This window comes from Gallus gallus, chromosome 1 (assembly GCF_016699485.2).
Source record: "Gallus gallus isolate bGalGal1 chromosome 1, bGalGal1.mat.broiler.GRCg7b, whole genome shotgun sequence".
NCBI classification, from domain to species: Eukaryota; Metazoa; Chordata; class Aves; order Galliformes; family Phasianidae; genus Gallus; species Gallus gallus.
Genome location: NC_052532.1, coordinates 110,393,684 through 110,411,675, shown reverse-complemented (window position 1 = coordinate 110,411,675; position 17,992 = coordinate 110,393,684). Strand labels below are relative to the sequence as shown.

The window sequence follows — 17,992 nt, the reverse complement described above, 5'->3', positions numbered from 1 at the left end:
GTAGTCTTTCCAACTGTAATGATTCAGTGAGCACTGCTGTATCCCTTTCCCCGGTTTCTTCCCGTGGTATACTACAATCAGTTTTGATAATGCTATTATCCTGTTGAAGTAGACATCTAAACAGGATCAGATCAAATTAAACCAGGATGCAAGATTGCAGGTGTGGGATGAAGGGATAAAGTTAGCCTGCTTAATGAAGAGCAAACTCTTCTTGTACGTAACACAAAGTCAGTGTCATGACAGTCCCAAAGTAATTAGAGCTATGGGTTGTATAGCTTAGAATATGGTCCTTAAAAAAAAACAACACACAAGTCTGACAATAAGACACGTGTATGAAAATCAGTAAACTGTAACAATCATAACCATGTTATCTGGCACATAATATGTTCCCTGGCTTAGCTTAAACACTGCAGGGATTTACACAGATCCCAAGGTGAATTTTTCCCTTCTTCCTGTACTACTTCCTTCCCACATATGTCTATGCCTCTCTTCTGTGTAACTCACTTTCTGCCATGGTGGGGAGAAAGGAGGCACAGGGGTGGAAGAGAATGAGAAGCAATTCCGAATCCCAACACAGTACCACAAAGCAGCTTCTACAAGAGTATCTCTAGTCCAGCAACCTCCTTCACTGCCCCGAGACCCTGAAACACTGTCATGATCATGAAAAAAAACCATGAGGCAAGGGAGCACCAGCAACCAAAAAAAAATTCTGAACATTTTACTGCAAAGAAAGAAAAAATAACTTAAAAAAAAAATCAAACCATTTGGTATGCTTCATTTAAGTAGCCAGTGCATATTAATTTTACATATTGAAATCTTTGAACTGACTACACGTCTGGTGTATATTTTGGACGTATCTTTCTCTGCAACAGTTTTCTATATTCACACCTCTTTTCCAAGAGTAGAAAGAGACCAGAAAATTAATCCAGAAGAACAAAATACAGTGAAAACAAAAATCAACCCTGGCTCATTGTTAATATTTGCAGCACCTTAAATCAAAGCCTTTCCAACACATGGCTTGAAAACAACACAAACATGGGTATAGTTCTTTGCATTCAGAACCTCAGTGTGATTATTAGCCAATTCCCATAAAAAACAGAGGTAAAAAAGAGTGTCCATCACAAAGTATGACAAAACCACATTAAAATTAATTCTCAGTACTCAATCTATACACAACGTGTTTTTAATAAAGAATGCATTTCTTCCAGTCATACTTCTAACTTCGCAGATAAAAACATGTTTTTATCTTACCTGAAATTGAGAACAGTAAGAAAATCTAAGAAATCAGCGCTGTCAAGCAATGGGTCATTGGTGTTATGGACAGAGGCTACACAAAGCACAGATGGCACTGTCTATCCTAAATCTCTCCCACTTCCGTAACCCACATGCAAGCCCACCCCACGCTGTTAAGAAGAGCTAAATTATGCCACTATGAGGGCCACTCAGTCCCAGTGAATACCACTGCATAAATTAATGTTGTCTTAGGTTTTCTCCCATGAAGAATAACTAGGAACTGAAATTGTCGTTATGAACTTCTTGCATAAGATAATCACTGTCAGACTCCAAGTCTTCTTCATCTACCGATGTTTCTGCCACACGCTTCACGCCCCGCTGTTGTGAAATGGCCAATGCGTATTTGATATTGTAGATATTCCATTCACAGCTGTAAAAATAAGAACACGTTAGAAACAAGGTCATGTTTTTCCTCCTGAAGCATAAGCACCTCTATAAGAAGAGGGTCTTGAATCTTCTAACGCTTCACTGTTGTCCTTCATATTACTCTACACTGCAGTGAAGGGTTTTGATTTAAACTTTAAAATATAGCAATACATACAGCTTGGAAACATCTTCAAAGTGCCGCTGGATGCTTTTCTGAAGAAACTGAATCACAGGGAGCAGCTTCTGTGACCTTAAATTGAGAAATTATACAACTTGCATTGTAATTGATATTTATGTGTAAAAATCAAGTACTTTTCTATATTCTTAAAACTTTAAGAAACATACGTGTCATTGTCTAATTTAACATTAGACAAGCAAAAGCATTCTGCTTTTGATTGTACCAAAAATAATTATATTCAATACAAAGAATCTACAGCCAAACATTTTTTTAATGTCAAGCTGCGGCACGAAGAACTAAATTCTGCTTGCTGTAATGACAACAATTTCTTCCAAGCACTAACTTACTTTCCAAACAACAAATAGCTTGTTTTAAACTCCCTGCTTCTACTTTAACAGAAGCAAAAAGGAGAAAGTCTGACCTGGCCATTTCAGACACTCAACTGTTAATACTAATGTTGAGGTAAGCCATGAGTTGCACGGTGTGCTATTACTTTAACCTGCAGGACTTTATTTCAGATGGTTCTAGCTCTCTATCATACCTCCAGTTTACCTGGTTTTATTCCAAGAAGTCTATGAACTCTATACTAAGAGAAGGCTGAATACAATTCACAGGGCAAGCCTGTGTAGTTTTGAAGAACTTGGTAAGAAGTCAAAGCACTTACTAAGAAGCCAACGGTGCACACTGTAACCACAAGCTAACTCTACACTCTATGAAGTGCAGCCAATACAAGCTTGTTAGCCTTCACTGTATTTAATGTGCATAATCATTAAAGAAAAAAATCCCCGAATCCTAGTAGCACTTTTGAAATCTTTATGCATTTATAGACTAAGCAAGCTATAGAAAGTTTTACCTGCAGTATTTGAAAAACGCTTTTATCCCCACAAATGCTACTACGCAACCCAGTTCTCATACATATTCGATAGTAAAGAAGCTGTAAAAATCAAGTCATTTCAATTCCTATGTATGCATCTATCAGTTCAGTCCTGAACTGAATGGAGTTTTAAAATGCTTATCAGCTTTTTCATTTTCACAGCAGCTCACCTTGTTTTTAACTTCTGTCCATGCAGCATGAGCAACTTATGAGCCCAAATAAGATAGAACTCTAAATGACAAGATATCTCAAAGGCAGAGGCCAGGAACTCCAACACCTTTTCCACATAGAGATCTGGAAGCGATGAGCAGACAACATCAACTGTGTAAAGAGGAAACAAACAAAACAAAAAAACCCACAGACGTTAGTGTTAAATTACTATTTGGAATAACACAAAAGAGACCATAGAAGGGATATGGAGAAGCAGAAGATAAGAACATGGTCTTGGCAACTATTCAGCGTTCAATATTCTACTTTAGGGCACAGTAGCACCACCTCTCAGCAAGCCTTTCCTTTTGAGCCTCTCAGTCACTACTGGATTTAAAAGCAAGAATTTAACTCCTCCTACCCAAGATGTGCAATAACATTTTTCCCTCTATCAGGATACTCCCCCACCATCTCTTCTCTAGAACTTTTACCTGTCTCCCCCCCTCCTTAAGCAATCTTAACGAGAGTCTCATTGCTCCTGACTTTATGGTTCTTCTAGAGTTAAGTGAAACTAGGAAGGTGTAATATTGAGAGGCAATAAAGGATGCTTGAAAAGATCCAGAGCTGCAAGCTCACAGAGGGAGTACCTGAATGCTGTTACCAATTGGTCACAATGAAGCAGTATAATTTATAATTGTTCAAAACAATGATGACCTCGTTATATACAATTTTTTCTCAAAATAACAGACTCTTACTCTCTGCAGCCATTCCAACAGTTTCATGTAATATTCAAGTCAATCTATCTTTCTCTGTTAAAGAAACAGTTCCACATTCCTTCTGTTAACAGCGGATTTCAACAACCGAAATTTCTATGTTTCACCCTCTCTCAGCATCTCCTCAGCTGTTGTGTACTCTGGCCCTCTAATAGTTTTCCAACTCCTCCTCCTGGACTCTCCAGAACAGTACCTGTTTTGTATGAGATAGTACAGAACTGGACACCATGCTCCTAATACAGTCTGTCTCACAAGTGCTGAACAGAGGAGACTCATCACTTCCCTCAAGCTGCTGACTACATTCTTGACAGTACAGCCAAGACATCAGCTGATTCTCTTCATCACACAGGCACATTGCTAAGTCATGTTGAATTTGGTAAGTCCTTCTAACATCAGTTGCTTTATCTACATGAATGCAGAACTTGGCATAAATCTGGACCCAATCAAAGTCCGTGTTCTGAAGTCACTACATGACCACACAGCAGATTGGTAAAATAATAACAAGTTAACACCAGGAGGTCAATTTGTTGTTGTTTTTTTTTTTCCTAAGCAGAAGATTATCCTTTCTTTCCTAGTCTTTAGCAACTGTAAAACAACTGAATGTTCTTTTTTTCCCCCCTTTCCATGGAGGGAAACTTTACCCTCTGTGCTTCACTATTTGGCTTAAATATCTCTGCTTACAATTAGCTCAGTCAAATTTCACAGAAGATCCACTTACCTTCATTACCAGGTATGGCTTCTATAACCTCCTGAATTAACTTCTTTTCATTGAGCTTAAGGGCCATGACAATAGCCACAGTGTATTCTTTCTGATGCAGTTTTTTGCGTATATTGCTGGGTGTAACATCAATATCCAGCTCAAAAGGATCAAAAATTAGCCCAGCATCCAATGAATAGATAAGAAGACCCTCAGTGGTGGTAGCTGCCCAGCTTCGTCCTAGAAAAGGAAGCAAGACTTTTTAAGAACAAAGCTAGGTTTTCTAGGATGCAGGCACAAGAGTAATAACAGATGATGCTACGCTGCTCACAACACATATGACAGAAAATAGTGCATCACTGATGGAGCCAGTGAAGAATACCAGCTGAATGCAATACATGCTTAAGCTCCCTAATTGTCTCCTGAGTAAGAGATGGGACAGCTAACCTAGCAGCACTGCGTAACACCTAGAAAGACCATCTCCAATGGCATTTGCACCCCTTTGCTCTTCTACTTGTCTGTTTCATATGAAAGGAAAAAATAAGTAAATCACACACTCATCAACACTTGCCTGTAGGAGAGAATCGCAGGCAGGTTACTCTTATTTCTGGCTTGAAGTGTCGAGAACTCATGTCACCTAAAAGAAAAGTTGAAAAGTGATTTAATACAGCCTCCAAAAGTTCATCGTCTACCTATCAACAACAACAGCATAGTTAGAATTATGCTGAACAGTGTGGAACAAAACTTGGCAGTTAAAAGATACGGTCTCTGCACAAGAAATTGTAAAATAAACTAAATGAAGTGGTAGGACTGAATTTTGCTGTGCCATTGGAAAGATCAGAGGCAAAGCAAGGAACTGGAAAATAAAAATGGGTCTCAAGTTTTTCCAGATAGTGCTGAATGTGGTACATGTGTAACAAGCCTTTGAAGCCACAGATAATTCAATCATACTGAGAAAACTGAGCTGGACAGTTGAAAGCCTTCATATCTGGCATCTACTTTAGGAATAAAGATTTTGATCCTCACAAAGATAAGACAGCAAGGTCAAAAGCCACACCTCTTTTTACTCCAGGAAGAGGGATAGCAACACCATCTTCATCTCCAGTGCCTTCATCTATCAGAGCCATGCTGCCAAATTCAGTCATTTTTCTCCGATCTAAGTATTCCTACAAAAACATAAAAGTTCCCCATTCGCTGCACAATCTCCTCTCCAACACCTGTATTAACTAAAAACATTCCAGAACATTCAAGAATTTAATGATTATTTCTTTGTATTTTTGGAATAAAGTTCTTCCAAAATCACGGAGAAAACTGACTAGTTCAGAAGAGTGGGCAACCGTATCCAACCATGGATCAGAATCAAGATGCTTCATTCTCATGGCCAGAGTAAGAAAACTCAGACCATGGTTTCATATTATTACAATGTTAATATACCTAGAGGCGCACAATTTCCTCAAACAAAGTCCTGCTTTTCCTCCCCTTAACACAGTCTCACTGTGCTAAAACCAACTGCTGTACAGTCAGTTATTCAAGTTCTCCTTTAGGATGCTCCTCTCCCCAAGTTTTTGCATACCTCCTCCCTGATTCTTTTCCAGTTGGCTCACTCCTGGTATTTTTACACTACATTTAAAGCCATGCTGGCACAATAAAAAGCAGAGCTGAAATGAAAACTGCTTCACAAACCACTGTTGTCAGGAAACACACTTGGAACCACAGTCAAATACAGCTTGACGTTAACACTTGAGCAATCATCATCCCTCCAGGTAAAGGGATATTAAGAAGTCTTACTGGAATTTTTTTTCTTTCAATAGTTTTCGTCATTTACTTTCAAAGGAGCTTAACTTTACATTTGGCACTATTTAGAAACAACATGTGTAAAATTCAGTTCTGTTTTCCTGTGTCCACCCTGAATTCCTTCATTTCTTCGCTAAGACAAGAAACTGACACAAGAAAATCAACTTAGTACAAAATATCAGTCATTAAAATTTTCATTAATTTTAAGTTAACTGGCTGACTACACTTATAAGAATTTTGCTCGTGAACACAAACACACTGTAATCTAGAAAGATTCCAGTGAGCTAAACTGCAGGAAACAATTTTGTGTTCTGAGAAATAACTTCTCCTTTTATCTCTCCTGCACAAAACAAAGAAAACAAATCTAGACTTATCAAAATATTCACGAATCCAATTTAAAGGTTACATCCAAAAATCAAAGCTTTGGCGCAGTAAGGGGTGAAACTGACCACTACAGCCACATACCTCCATTGCATCTAAAGAAAAGTTGCACGAGATCTCAAATTTTTTCATAAGAATCTGTTCTTTGACGTTGTAAATACAGACGAATTTTGACAATCCACCTGCCAAAATAGACTGCCCGTCTGCTGAGTAACACAGGGTGGTAAAAGATCTGGTAAATAAAAAGAAAAAATTGTTAATTTCACTGCCATTTCCAGCCAAAAGACAAGTGCAGTGTGAAGATACAGAAGAGAAATCCACTTTAAAGACCCATCACATTTGTTTAATGAAAAACTTATGACAATCTTAATATTATGCTGGAAATGCAAGCTTGTGAAAGAGATGATCAGAGTGATGCTGATCAGATGGTCAACACAGTAAAAAAAGGTACATCCAGATGTCAACATCAGAAGTTTGAAAATCCACAGTCAGAATCAAAACAGTTAAGCAGTAGACGCACCCTGAAATCTTCATGTGAAAAACAAGTGGAAGAAAAACCCAACTCTAAAGCACATGCCAGCATGGTACCCTCTTTTCAACTGCTATCTCATTTACTTACTTCCCCTTGGCTGATTGTTTGGCAGTTATTTTATCAAGCTCCTTCCTTCCCATTTGAAGGTCATGTCTTCCCTCAATTGAGCCAACTTGAACTGCATTTTCATGATCCCAAAATGTTATCTGTCCATTCAGAGAAGCAACTGCAAGCTCTTTGCCATCGGGGCGGAAAGCAACAACAAGTACTGTAAAGAATTTAATTAACAGTTAAAATGCAGCTTGAACTTTTTCTAGGAAAAGATCATATGTTTATCTAAGAAAAAAATATCCATAATTTTTCAAGCATGTCATCTCAACTACCCCAAGCAGCTGATGATTAAAAAGTGTCACAGTATTTCTTCTCTGGACAACATACGCGTTTAGTTAATTATATAGCTAGAGCTGGTAATATATAAAAAGGACTTCTTGCACTGCTGATGAAGTACAACAGAGAACTACTCAACCTTTTGTTCCCATTATTAAGAAAAAATAATTTGTATTTGACAGATAGTTGCTGTATCATTTCTGATAATGTTTTTATACTCCATACAATACGAAATAGAGATTACCATCAGAGTTCAACATTAGTGTCTCCTTAGTTCTCCAGCTGTCTAACATATCCCATAACTTGACAGTTTTATCCCAAGAGCCACTAGCGAGAACACACTTCATTGGGTTAAAGGACAAACTGCTGATGGGGCCCTCGTGACCAGATAAGACCTAATAAAAAAGATAACATGGAAATAGGTAAGAGAAACTGAAGTTCATACGGTGTGCATTTGATAAACTATCAATACAGCAATAAAACTACATCTAACTTGTCCATGCACGCTCGAGGTAACTTTTGGACATAAGAGATGATATATAACACTGATTCTCTAATTTAAGTAAATTAAAAAGAAAATTGCTGAACTGCTACCACTGTACAGGTATCTATAACCACTCTCATGCATGCACATAGTCTTCTTTCCCTCCCTTATTATCAGTAGGAGAGCAACACTAAAGAAGAACTGTGAGCAAAGAGTAATAAGTATTTTTCAAGCATGGAGCTCCCACTCCTCTCAACAGAAATAACGGAGAGGAACTAAATCCAAAACTCTGAAAATCCACTCAAGTATATGCTGAGATACTACTAATGCTTTGTATTCAACATCTACGCCAAATTAAATATATGAATTGTTGAATTCATCTGATTCACCATCAGATGTACAATGTTTAAGAACTGAACATAGCAAATGACAGTGTCTTTCCATAATTAACTGTACCTTGCACAGAATAAGTTCAAACTAGCAGCAAGACATGCAGACTGAAATTGAGTTTTCCCACCCTCCATATTAAATAACCTTAGAAAAAAAATCATGCCCCTACTCTGCATCAACAAAACCATTCATGCAATCCGTACTGATCTTACAACAGTACATACACTTTCTTTATTTCCTTGAGGAAATATGTAGAAGAGAACAATTCTGGCCAACTAGTTGAGCGAGAACTCTTTTCCCCATTGTGGTAGCATAGTAATACTTCAGCAATATTTGTGTTACTTCAGCAGCTAGAAAGAGCTCATTACTCAAAAATTCATTGTGGGTCCTTACATCCAACAGCCTCCCACTCTGCATGGACCAGATGAATATTTCAAAGGAATCCTGGGAACCAGCTGACACAATCTCACCACTGGAGTCCACAGCCAAACAAGAGAACTGACTTGGTCGCGGAGAAGTAAAGGTACGGAAATTGCGGTACCTGTTGTAAATGTGAAAATTAATTGAAAAAAACCATTTCAAATAGATCTAAAAGTACATTTTACACACTAGTTTATTTATTTATTCATGTGAGTAAAATGAATTCCTTTTCAGGGCTCTTAAACTATCTACAGAAAAAATTATTCCTGCATAAAATGAGATGCAATGCCTTGGTACGATTCCAAGACTCAAAAAAATATTACTAATTTTGTAGAAAAAAATAGCCCAAAATACTCAAACAGAAGAGATTTCTTCTATAACACAGTGTATATCCATTCTCTAGACAACACAGGTTTGCTTACACAACCAGTTTTGTACACAGCTGTACTGTAATGACTTAATCACTGTAACTATGGCAAACATTGTTATATAGGTGCATACTTCTTACTGTAGAAGCAGAGAATGGCCTTACTGGATTTTCAGTTTCTCTGAGCAAAGTTCCTCTAGAATTTTCTTCACAGAAATTAGATAGAGTGACAGGATTCCTAATTACTCTCTAAGTTTGAATCAAAGGCTGAACTAATAAAAGCACTAACACCAATAAAGCAGTACTCTTAGTTTTGCAGCTTATTCTTGAAACCATCAATCATCAGTTTGTTGCATTTTGGGTGGTGAAAAAAGACAACTAAATAATACACAAAAGCTTTAGGAAAAGTTACCTGTGCAGATCAAAAGCCCGTACTGTTCCATCCAGGGAAGCACTCAAAATTACATAACCACTGGAAGTAAAAGTCACAGCAGTTACGCCACTGCTATGGTCTGTAAAAGTGACGAAACAAAAACTGCTTGAAGTGTTCCACACTTTCACCTGCAAGAGAGATCAGAAAAGCCTTCCTGGAATCTCCACCATCAGTTCAGAAGGAATATATAAGGAAGCAGAAGATTAAAGATAAAGAAAAGCTAGCTCTAAAACTCTTCAATAGCATAAGGAGCTTTCAACACAGCTGGAAAAAACTGCACAAATGAGGCAGAGCTACAACTTGTCATTAGACCTCTAAAGGCAAATAAACATAGAAATTAAGTGGAAACAAAACATTTTTGAAATAAAGTTAAAATTTCAAGGAAAACTCAATCAACATCTCAGACCCTTAAACTTTGACCTGTCAACTTCAAGCACCAAATTCAAAACCAACTGTGAGCCCTTTCAAAAAGCTACAATTGATGTTGTTTCAAATTTCTCCCAAACAAAAAAGTTAGAAGTTCAGCTATCTACAGTTTGAGCTTTATAGGATTCGGTTGATTTTAAATATGAATGGTAGAAACTATGAAGTGGCAGGTCTTTTCTTTTTCCACATCAGAACTTCTGATGGACAGAAGATGCTACCTTCACCACACTTAAGAACCGACAGATGTTGGGATTACTCTACAAAACATCCTTTCTCCTCAAAAATATTTATAACATTTCTTTAAAATGACCTGTCCACCTAGGCTTCCATCTCAATACAACTTATTTATGAGATTTTTTCTTTTAAAAAGCCAACTTCTGCAATGGTACATTGCAGGATAAAATCTGTTTAGGAACCGTATTTTTAATAAGTAATTTGAAATAAAGTCTGCACTGAAATTAATTATCTGCTTGATTGAAATTAATTCATCTCAATATATCACGGAACCAGCAGAGATAAATATAAACTAACATCTGGTGAATTAGACCTTTTTGTGCTTATGGTGACTGCATGTATAATAGCAACAACAACAAAAAAAGAGCTGCTAAAAAGCTTAAGAGATACTACTTGCAGTGGATACCAACCACAAATCAAAACATACATTGTGGAGAGAAAGATCAAAACTTCTAAGAAAATCAAAGACAGAAAGATGTATGTATCAATTACAGTAACATAGCTTTCTACATACAATGGAAACTCAAGGTGTTTACTATCTTCTTACAACTTAAGTTCATAATTCAGTAATACTGTGTCACTCACTTTCCCATCCTCTCCTCCAGTTACTATGTATTGCCCATCTGGAGAATAAGCCAACGAAACCATGCTGTTGAAATGGCCCTGCTGCTTCAGCACGTAGGACTCGCTCTGCCATTCCCACACCAGGAGCTGACCCAAACCTGTGAAACACATAAGGACTGACTGGAATTATGAATCCAACAATGGAACCTGCTCATGCACACCAAAAAACACATACTTGCATTTAACAATCAAAGGATAAAAAAAGTTGATGCAAACAGATTTTATTATGTCTCTATATAAATTTTAATACAAGTCATTTTCATTTCAGAAGTTCAAGATTAATTTCCTTAACAACCAGGATCTGCTACTTGGCCTAATATTCTCAGTACTACAACAGTGCTACTAATAGTTTTTGTAACAAATGGATGGATGTTGATAAACAGCCAAAAATCAGAAATACGTTAGGAAAGAACTCTATTTTCCTGATTATGTCAATTCATTTGTTCATTTTGCAATTTCATCTTCAAGATACTCTAGTCATCTGACTGGCAATTGACCTTATTAACTGGTCATTGCAATGAATAACCAAGGTAGGTTGGGGCTTTCCAATCCTCCACTTCCCAGTGTCATGGGCTGTGAAGGAGATGGCAACCTTCTACCTTTTAATTTTTTGGCTAGATGAACTGGAAAGAAAAGCAGGGCTGCAAGAAGATATAAACTTAGTTACCATACAAACCATTATGGACTGGGTAGAAATAGAGATGTCTGAACATTCAGCTTACTTTGGAAGATGCCATGTGTCAGAAGAAGTGGCTACACGAGAGATTAAACCCAATGAGGGCACTATGAACTACGCTACTAATGAAGAGTTGTAACTCAAAGGATACAGGCTTCACTGCAGATTTTATTCTAGCTCCATCAATCACAAGGATTCTGTGAGGACAAACTGATTAGGGACACATACTTTACTATATCCAGACACTACGGAGATGAGCCTGTACATTATTAATAACATTTCAACATTTGGAATCAGGAAGGGCAGGAGGAATTTGGATTTGTTTGCCACATGAATACAGATCAAACAGTTTACGAACCTGAACATCCAAAAGCAATCCAGTCACCAGTAGAGTTGATAGAAATAGAAGCTATCCTTTGGTCTGAAATACTAAAGAAAGAAAATTACCCCATAAACAAGTTGTCCACACATCCGATTACCTCCAGGGGTGGAAACTCTGCCACATTCCTGGGCAGCTCATTCCAATGCCTAACCACCTTTTCTGTGAATAAGTTCTTCCTGATATCCAATCTAAATCTCCCATGGAACAATCTGAGGCCCTTCCCTCACATCCAATCACTTGTCACCTAAGACACCAACTTGTTCCCTGCTGCAGCCCCCTTTCAGGTGGTTGCAGAGACTAATAAGGTTCCTCTCAGTCTCTGTTTCTCTAGACTAAACAGTCCCAGTTCCTCCAGCCACTCCTCATACATCATTTTCTAGTCCCTTTACCAGCTTTGCTGCTTTTCTCTGAACATTTTTCAGCAATTCAGTATCCTTCTTCTAGTGAGGGGCCCAAAACTGAGCACAAGTTTACCTATGATTCTGCCTTTCCAGAAATTACAATACTAAATCAATGCTCCTGTGTAACATTTTTGTGCTTCAATATTAATCCATTACTAGTAAATATGGTGTCTTCTCAAGCAAACAAACAAACCCAAACAAAAAACCAACAGCCCTGACTCCCAAATCAACCAACCATTAGCCTCTATCTTACCTCAAGGAATGTATCAGATTGAAATCTGGAAGCTCATGGAGGTGGAAGATTCCAGAAGCAAAACCAGTGACCAACAGGTGTGTTTTCTTGTGATAAGCTGCAGATGTCAGGTTATTAAAATCTCCTTCTTTATTGAAAAAATACCTGGGCAAAGAAATAAGAGAAACAAACAATGTAAAAGAAAAGAATACTCTCACAGCTCCAATTCCATGTAGGTTGAGTGTTTCAACAGTATCCTATGACAAACCTCAAAAGCACTAGTTCTGGAAATTTATTATATGTATACTTCCTATCGTTCATGAAAAGCTAATTCTCTTCCCTTTTCTCTCTCTCTGAATGTTTACAGCTGCTACTGTAGTCTTACTATCAGAAGTGACACCTGACCACATGCAACAAAAGGGACTAAAGTTAAGCTCAGAGGAATTGCACTGTGCATTTACCTCTGAGCATCACAGGTGGTCTTCACAAATTCACTGGTTATCCTACTATGTGTGAGCCTCCTATAGAGACAATAGTTGTGAATACCATATGCCTAGTGAAGAAGGTTTTCTCCATTTAATTGCAGGTATAACGCCTACTGGAATTAAAAATATAAGCACCCCATGATGACGCTGAACATTATTCAACAGTTATGTATTCCAAATTCCTTTGTTGCCTGGAAATGATGCTTCGCAGAGGCCAAGTTCAATGGTCTGGGGTAGGGCACTTTCCATACACTTCCTTTACAATCAGAGAAACCAGGAAGAGAAGCCTGATGTCCGGAGCTCCTAGCTACTCCTTCTGGAATGCAATTTCTCCCTCACTTACTGACTAGTTTACTTATAAACGTTGTGCCCTTTTCAGCAAAGCTAAATGCAACAACTACCTTAAAACCAGATTACTGTTTGTAAAACATATCTCATTTGATGTGGACAGACAGGGAGGTAGTTCAGAAAGGCATCTCCAAGTAGTTTACCAAAGAGGTTGATGAGCCATCTTTACCTAGCATTGCTATCGTATCACCTGTGCAAGTGAGGCAATCCTGCAATACCTCACAGCCTCTACACTTAACTAAAGGACACTGTACTGACAATCTCATGTTGACTTATTATTCTGAATGTGAAGGTACCACCTTTCATACAGTCAAGGTGAGACAAACAAGTGTTCTACTGAAACTATTCATTATGGGATTTATTATAAATTTCTAAACCTAGGGCAGTCTCACATTACTCTGAGTAATAAATGGTGAAAAAAGCCCAACATAGTAAACTTCCATAAGAACTCTGCCTTTGGATAAATCACTTACTTTGCCACACGTGTATATTTAACCTTCTCTCTCATCTCCTGCTCATTTGGATTGGCTTTTCCATGAATTTCTTCACCCTTAGGTTCTTCAAGAAATCCATCATCATCTTTTACTCTGTTCTTTTGCCTAGCTTCTTTAGGGGGCATGGGCTTCAGATCATCAAGCTCCGTGTCACACTGCCACACACAGAGAGCTCCGTCCCGGCTAACTGTGTATAGCTAGAACAGAAACACAAAAACATATAATAATCATGTAACAGACTTCTCTGTAAGCTCTTGCCCTGTTTTAATGACTATATAATTGCAGAAGGGACAGGAAGCCTACACTCTAACACTGGGATTATATTTTACTTAGGCAATTTTATTCCCAGTTTGGAATTACAGTTAATTAATCCTTTCATAATTAAAGCTGTAACCTTTTTTTCTGGGGGGGGGGGGGGGGGGGGGGGGGGGAGGGGGGGGAGGGCAGGGGGCCTTTAAATCACTTATTCTTGTTTTATTATTTACTTCTACCCAAGGAATTCTAAACTCGTGACCACTGCAGATGAGTTGAGATTCTAAGACAGCAATATAGCCGCATCCTTTTCTAAAGATAAGACTATACTTCAGCTACTTTAACATTAAAATTCAGGAATGTAGTATCATTATATACATACATCAAGACTGTTCTCTTCAAAAAAGCAGGCTACTATTACATCTTTATGCCCACCAAGTGAGTAATATATCAAGTTTGCCCATCGCTCTGCTCCAAACACCCATGTAGACATGTCCTTGCTTCCAATTGCAAAACACCTTAAAAAAAAAAAAGGCAATCTGAGTTAGAACACTGGTTTGCAAGACCATCACAGAACATTCTGCATAGGAAGTCAAGTTAGCACTTTAACAGTAATTTTACACGTGAGGTTTGTAAACTGGAATTAGTACTCTTGCAAAGATACATGGGATTAAATACACTCAAAGGGTCAACCACGTTCACACTTGAAACATGTTTCTTGTATGAATGACTGGACATTTTCAAGCAAGAATGCACTACTGGTCCCTAACACATGCTTATTTCACACCTTCTAGTCTGCCTAGCTACAGTGTTTACATACTATATACACTATATATATATAGTATGTATGTGAGATATATAATACAGCATTTCATTAAAGTATAATCCAAATTTTAAAGCCAGAATCACTTCACAGCAAAGAAAATACATGCATACATGCAAATAATGTTAAAGTGAACAGGTAGACAGAGTTTCAGTTTAACAACTCACTTGGAATCATCAGTCCAGTCAATACAAGTTGTTTCATCATATGGACCATAGTAAGTTTTGTCCAGAACAAACGCATTGAATTCTCGTTTCTTCCCAGGAGCGTGGTACATAAGAGCAACATTGTCTTTTGTAATCACAAATCTCCTATCATGAAGGAAAACAAGCAGAATTGCAGGCAAAGCTGTTAAAGTAAGCTACTTTTCACTACTGACTGCAATAAAACAGAACGACATAACATTAAAAAGGTTTCTGTATTACAGAAATGATAAATACAAAATAATTCAGAATCAAAGCCAAAAACTTATTTGCAGATAGCTACTATTCCTCAACTTCAAGAATGCAGGTACTAGGCAACAGAAAACCCTTGGAAAAATCAATTAAGTTGAATAATGAAGCATTTCTTCACTAATTCTTGTAAAGGAAGGTAAAGTACAAACATCCAAAATCAGATATTCTATTTCAACCTCTCTTCTTCTCCATATGTTAGCCACTTGCACAAAGTATGTGCATTTCTGTTACACACATCCTTTACAGTTGCCCCATAGCCGATATAATTCCTTAATACAGAACTGCAATTCCAACTTCCAAGCAAAAAATTCATTTACACTCATCTCAAATCAATTTAACTGAGAAATACTGCCAAAAGGGAAGGCTGCACCTTTTCCTCTCACTCTTTGGTGCTCTCCACAATCTCATGTCACTACGCTTTGGCTCAGTGACCATGGGCGTAAGTATAAGGGACATGAAAAGAAGCACTCAATTCAAAGCACTGTTCCTTTCAGTAACATAGCTGTTTAAACTGAACCAAGCCAGCAGCAAAACTGCTCCACTACGGACTGACAGTCCCCCACATTTTTCCACCCTCCTTATAACATGGAAGAACAGTTAAGACTCATAGCAAGTGTTCTATATTTCTACCATAGACAACTCTGAGTTCCACCATAGACAGCATATATGACAGCCACCTTCCCAGATTGTTGCCAAGCTTTACTTTTGCTTTCCTTTTCTCCTCTCAACTTTACTGATGAAGTAGCTCTGGTCCTGCCCAAAATTACTAATAAAATTCCCAGGTGGTCATAATGTTTTTAATAATTGCAACCAGTTTATGAGGCCATTTCTGTTCTTTTGCTCTAAAGCACACACATTTCACTTACTTGCCATCAGGGGAAAAGGAGACACTGTGCACTGGCTTGTGGAAATGGAACTGATGAATCACAGATTTACCAATCACACTGACGAGCAGGGCAGCTCCCTCTGTGAGGGAGAATAAGGAAATTATTCAGTGCCCAAAGAAAACATAACCCTAGCAAGCTTAGCTTTCCCCTATTAAAACAGTAATAAAGTACCTCCTTAAGATAGCCTACTTAATGATGCAAGTGAAAATAAAGCAATCAAAGTTACGAGTTGCTTTTTAAGAAACCTTCCCCAGAAAAGCTAAATTAATTGTCAAAGCAGAGCACTTCTGATCTGTTCTAAGGTTGAATACCCACTTTCATGCAGTACTTACGCTTCATTCCTTTATAAAGCAAATACATTATTTGTGCAAGTACCTTCATCAACAAGGATGGCAAGGCTTCCATCTGGAGAGAGCCCCACACACACAATGTTGTGCCGTGTGGCCAGTGGGAATGTTTCACATTTATTACTGCAAAAAGATGACAAAACAGCAAATTGAGTACAAGAACACAGAAATGACTGCTACCTCTGGCATCAGTGGAATACGGCCTAATGCCTAGAATCATAGAATGGTTTGGATAGGAAGAGCCCTTAAAGATTATCCAGCCCCAACCCCTGCCGTGGGCCCACACTGCCCAGGGCCCCATCCAACCTGGCCTTAAGCGCCTCCAGGGATGGGGCACCACAGCTTCTCTGGGCAGCCATGCTAACACCTCACCACCATCTGAAGAATAGACTTCTCCCTAACATAAACCTCTTTTTTCACTTAAAATCATTCCCCCTTATCCTAACACTATCAGTTTGTGTAATATGTTGATTTCCTCCTGCTTATATGCTCCTTTCAAGTACTGGAAGGCCGCAATGAGGTCTCCTCAGAGCCCTCTCTTCTCCAGGCAGCTCAAGCCCAGTTCCCTCAGCCTGTCTCCACAAGAGAGGTGCTCCAGCCCTCTGATCATCTTCGTGCCCTCCTCTGGACCCGCTCCAACAGCTCCACATCCTTCGTGTGCTGGGGATCCCAGGCCTGGACACAGCACTCCAGATGGGGCCTGGTGAGGGCAGAGCAGAGAGGGACAATCCTCTCCCCTTCCCTGCTGGCCACCTCTCTCAGGATGCAGCCCAGGACACCGCTGGCCTTCCGGGCTGCAAGCGCACACTGCTGGCTCACGCCTGTTTTATGCACACGCTGTGCCGGAGGGCCGGACCGCAACCCCGCACACGTTATCCCCGGGGGGAGAGCGGTGCAGGAGGCGAGGGGCGGCCGCCGGGTCTCGCTCACTTCTTCAGATCGAAGAGGGAGATCCTGTTCCCGACGGGGCTAATGAGGCAGCTGCCATCGCGGGTGAAGTTGAGGTTCCCGCGGCGGTACACGGTACCCAGTAGGCCGGAGAACTGCGAGGAGAGGAGGGGAACGATTAGAGGGGAAAGGGAGAGGCAGGGGCCGCGGAGTGGCACTCACTCACTCACCCGGTAGGCGAACTTCATGGCGGCATGCAGAGCGCGTGGACCGTACGCCGCCGGCGCGCCCAGCTACGCAGCGGGGGAGCACTGCGCATGCGCCGGAGAGGGGCCGGCTCCGCGCTGAGGGCGGGAAGCGGTGATTGACACAGAAGCCCCCGCCCCGCCTCTACGCCTTCGTATATATGCCTTCAGCTGTGGTACTGCTATCGAGGCTGGCACTAATAGCGCCTTAGAGCTCAGCGGAGCTAATCCGAGCTGGGCTCAGGGGACCCATGAGAACCGTGCGGGTCGGGAGCCC

General features: G+C 39.5%; 1 protein-coding gene across 1 annotated transcript; it reads right to left on the bottom strand.

Annotated features, from left to right (window-relative positions):
• Positions 1 to 1,167: 1,167 nt before the first annotated feature.
• PWP2 (PWP2 small subunit processome component) lies at positions 1,168 to 17,780 on the bottom strand. Its single transcript, XM_015300794.4, has 21 exons — positions 17,701 to 17,780; positions 17,513 to 17,625; positions 16,611 to 16,705; positions 16,215 to 16,314; positions 15,061 to 15,204; positions 14,453 to 14,588; positions 13,798 to 14,015; positions 12,513 to 12,656; positions 11,835 to 11,905; positions 10,762 to 10,898; positions 9,496 to 9,644; positions 8,690 to 8,837; positions 7,667 to 7,817; positions 7,123 to 7,303; positions 6,588 to 6,735; positions 5,386 to 5,494; positions 4,900 to 4,965; positions 4,350 to 4,568; positions 2,882 to 3,032; positions 1,835 to 1,909; positions 1,168 to 1,663 (listed from the first exon to the last, which is right to left on the bottom strand). The coding sequence occupies exons 1-21, from the start codon at positions 17,716 to 17,718 to the stop codon at positions 1,507 to 1,509; spliced, it is 2,730 nt and encodes a 909-aa protein (XP_015156280.2). The 5' UTR covers positions 17,719 to 17,780; the 3' UTR covers positions 1,168 to 1,506.
• Positions 17,781 to 17,992: the final 212 nt, after the last annotated feature.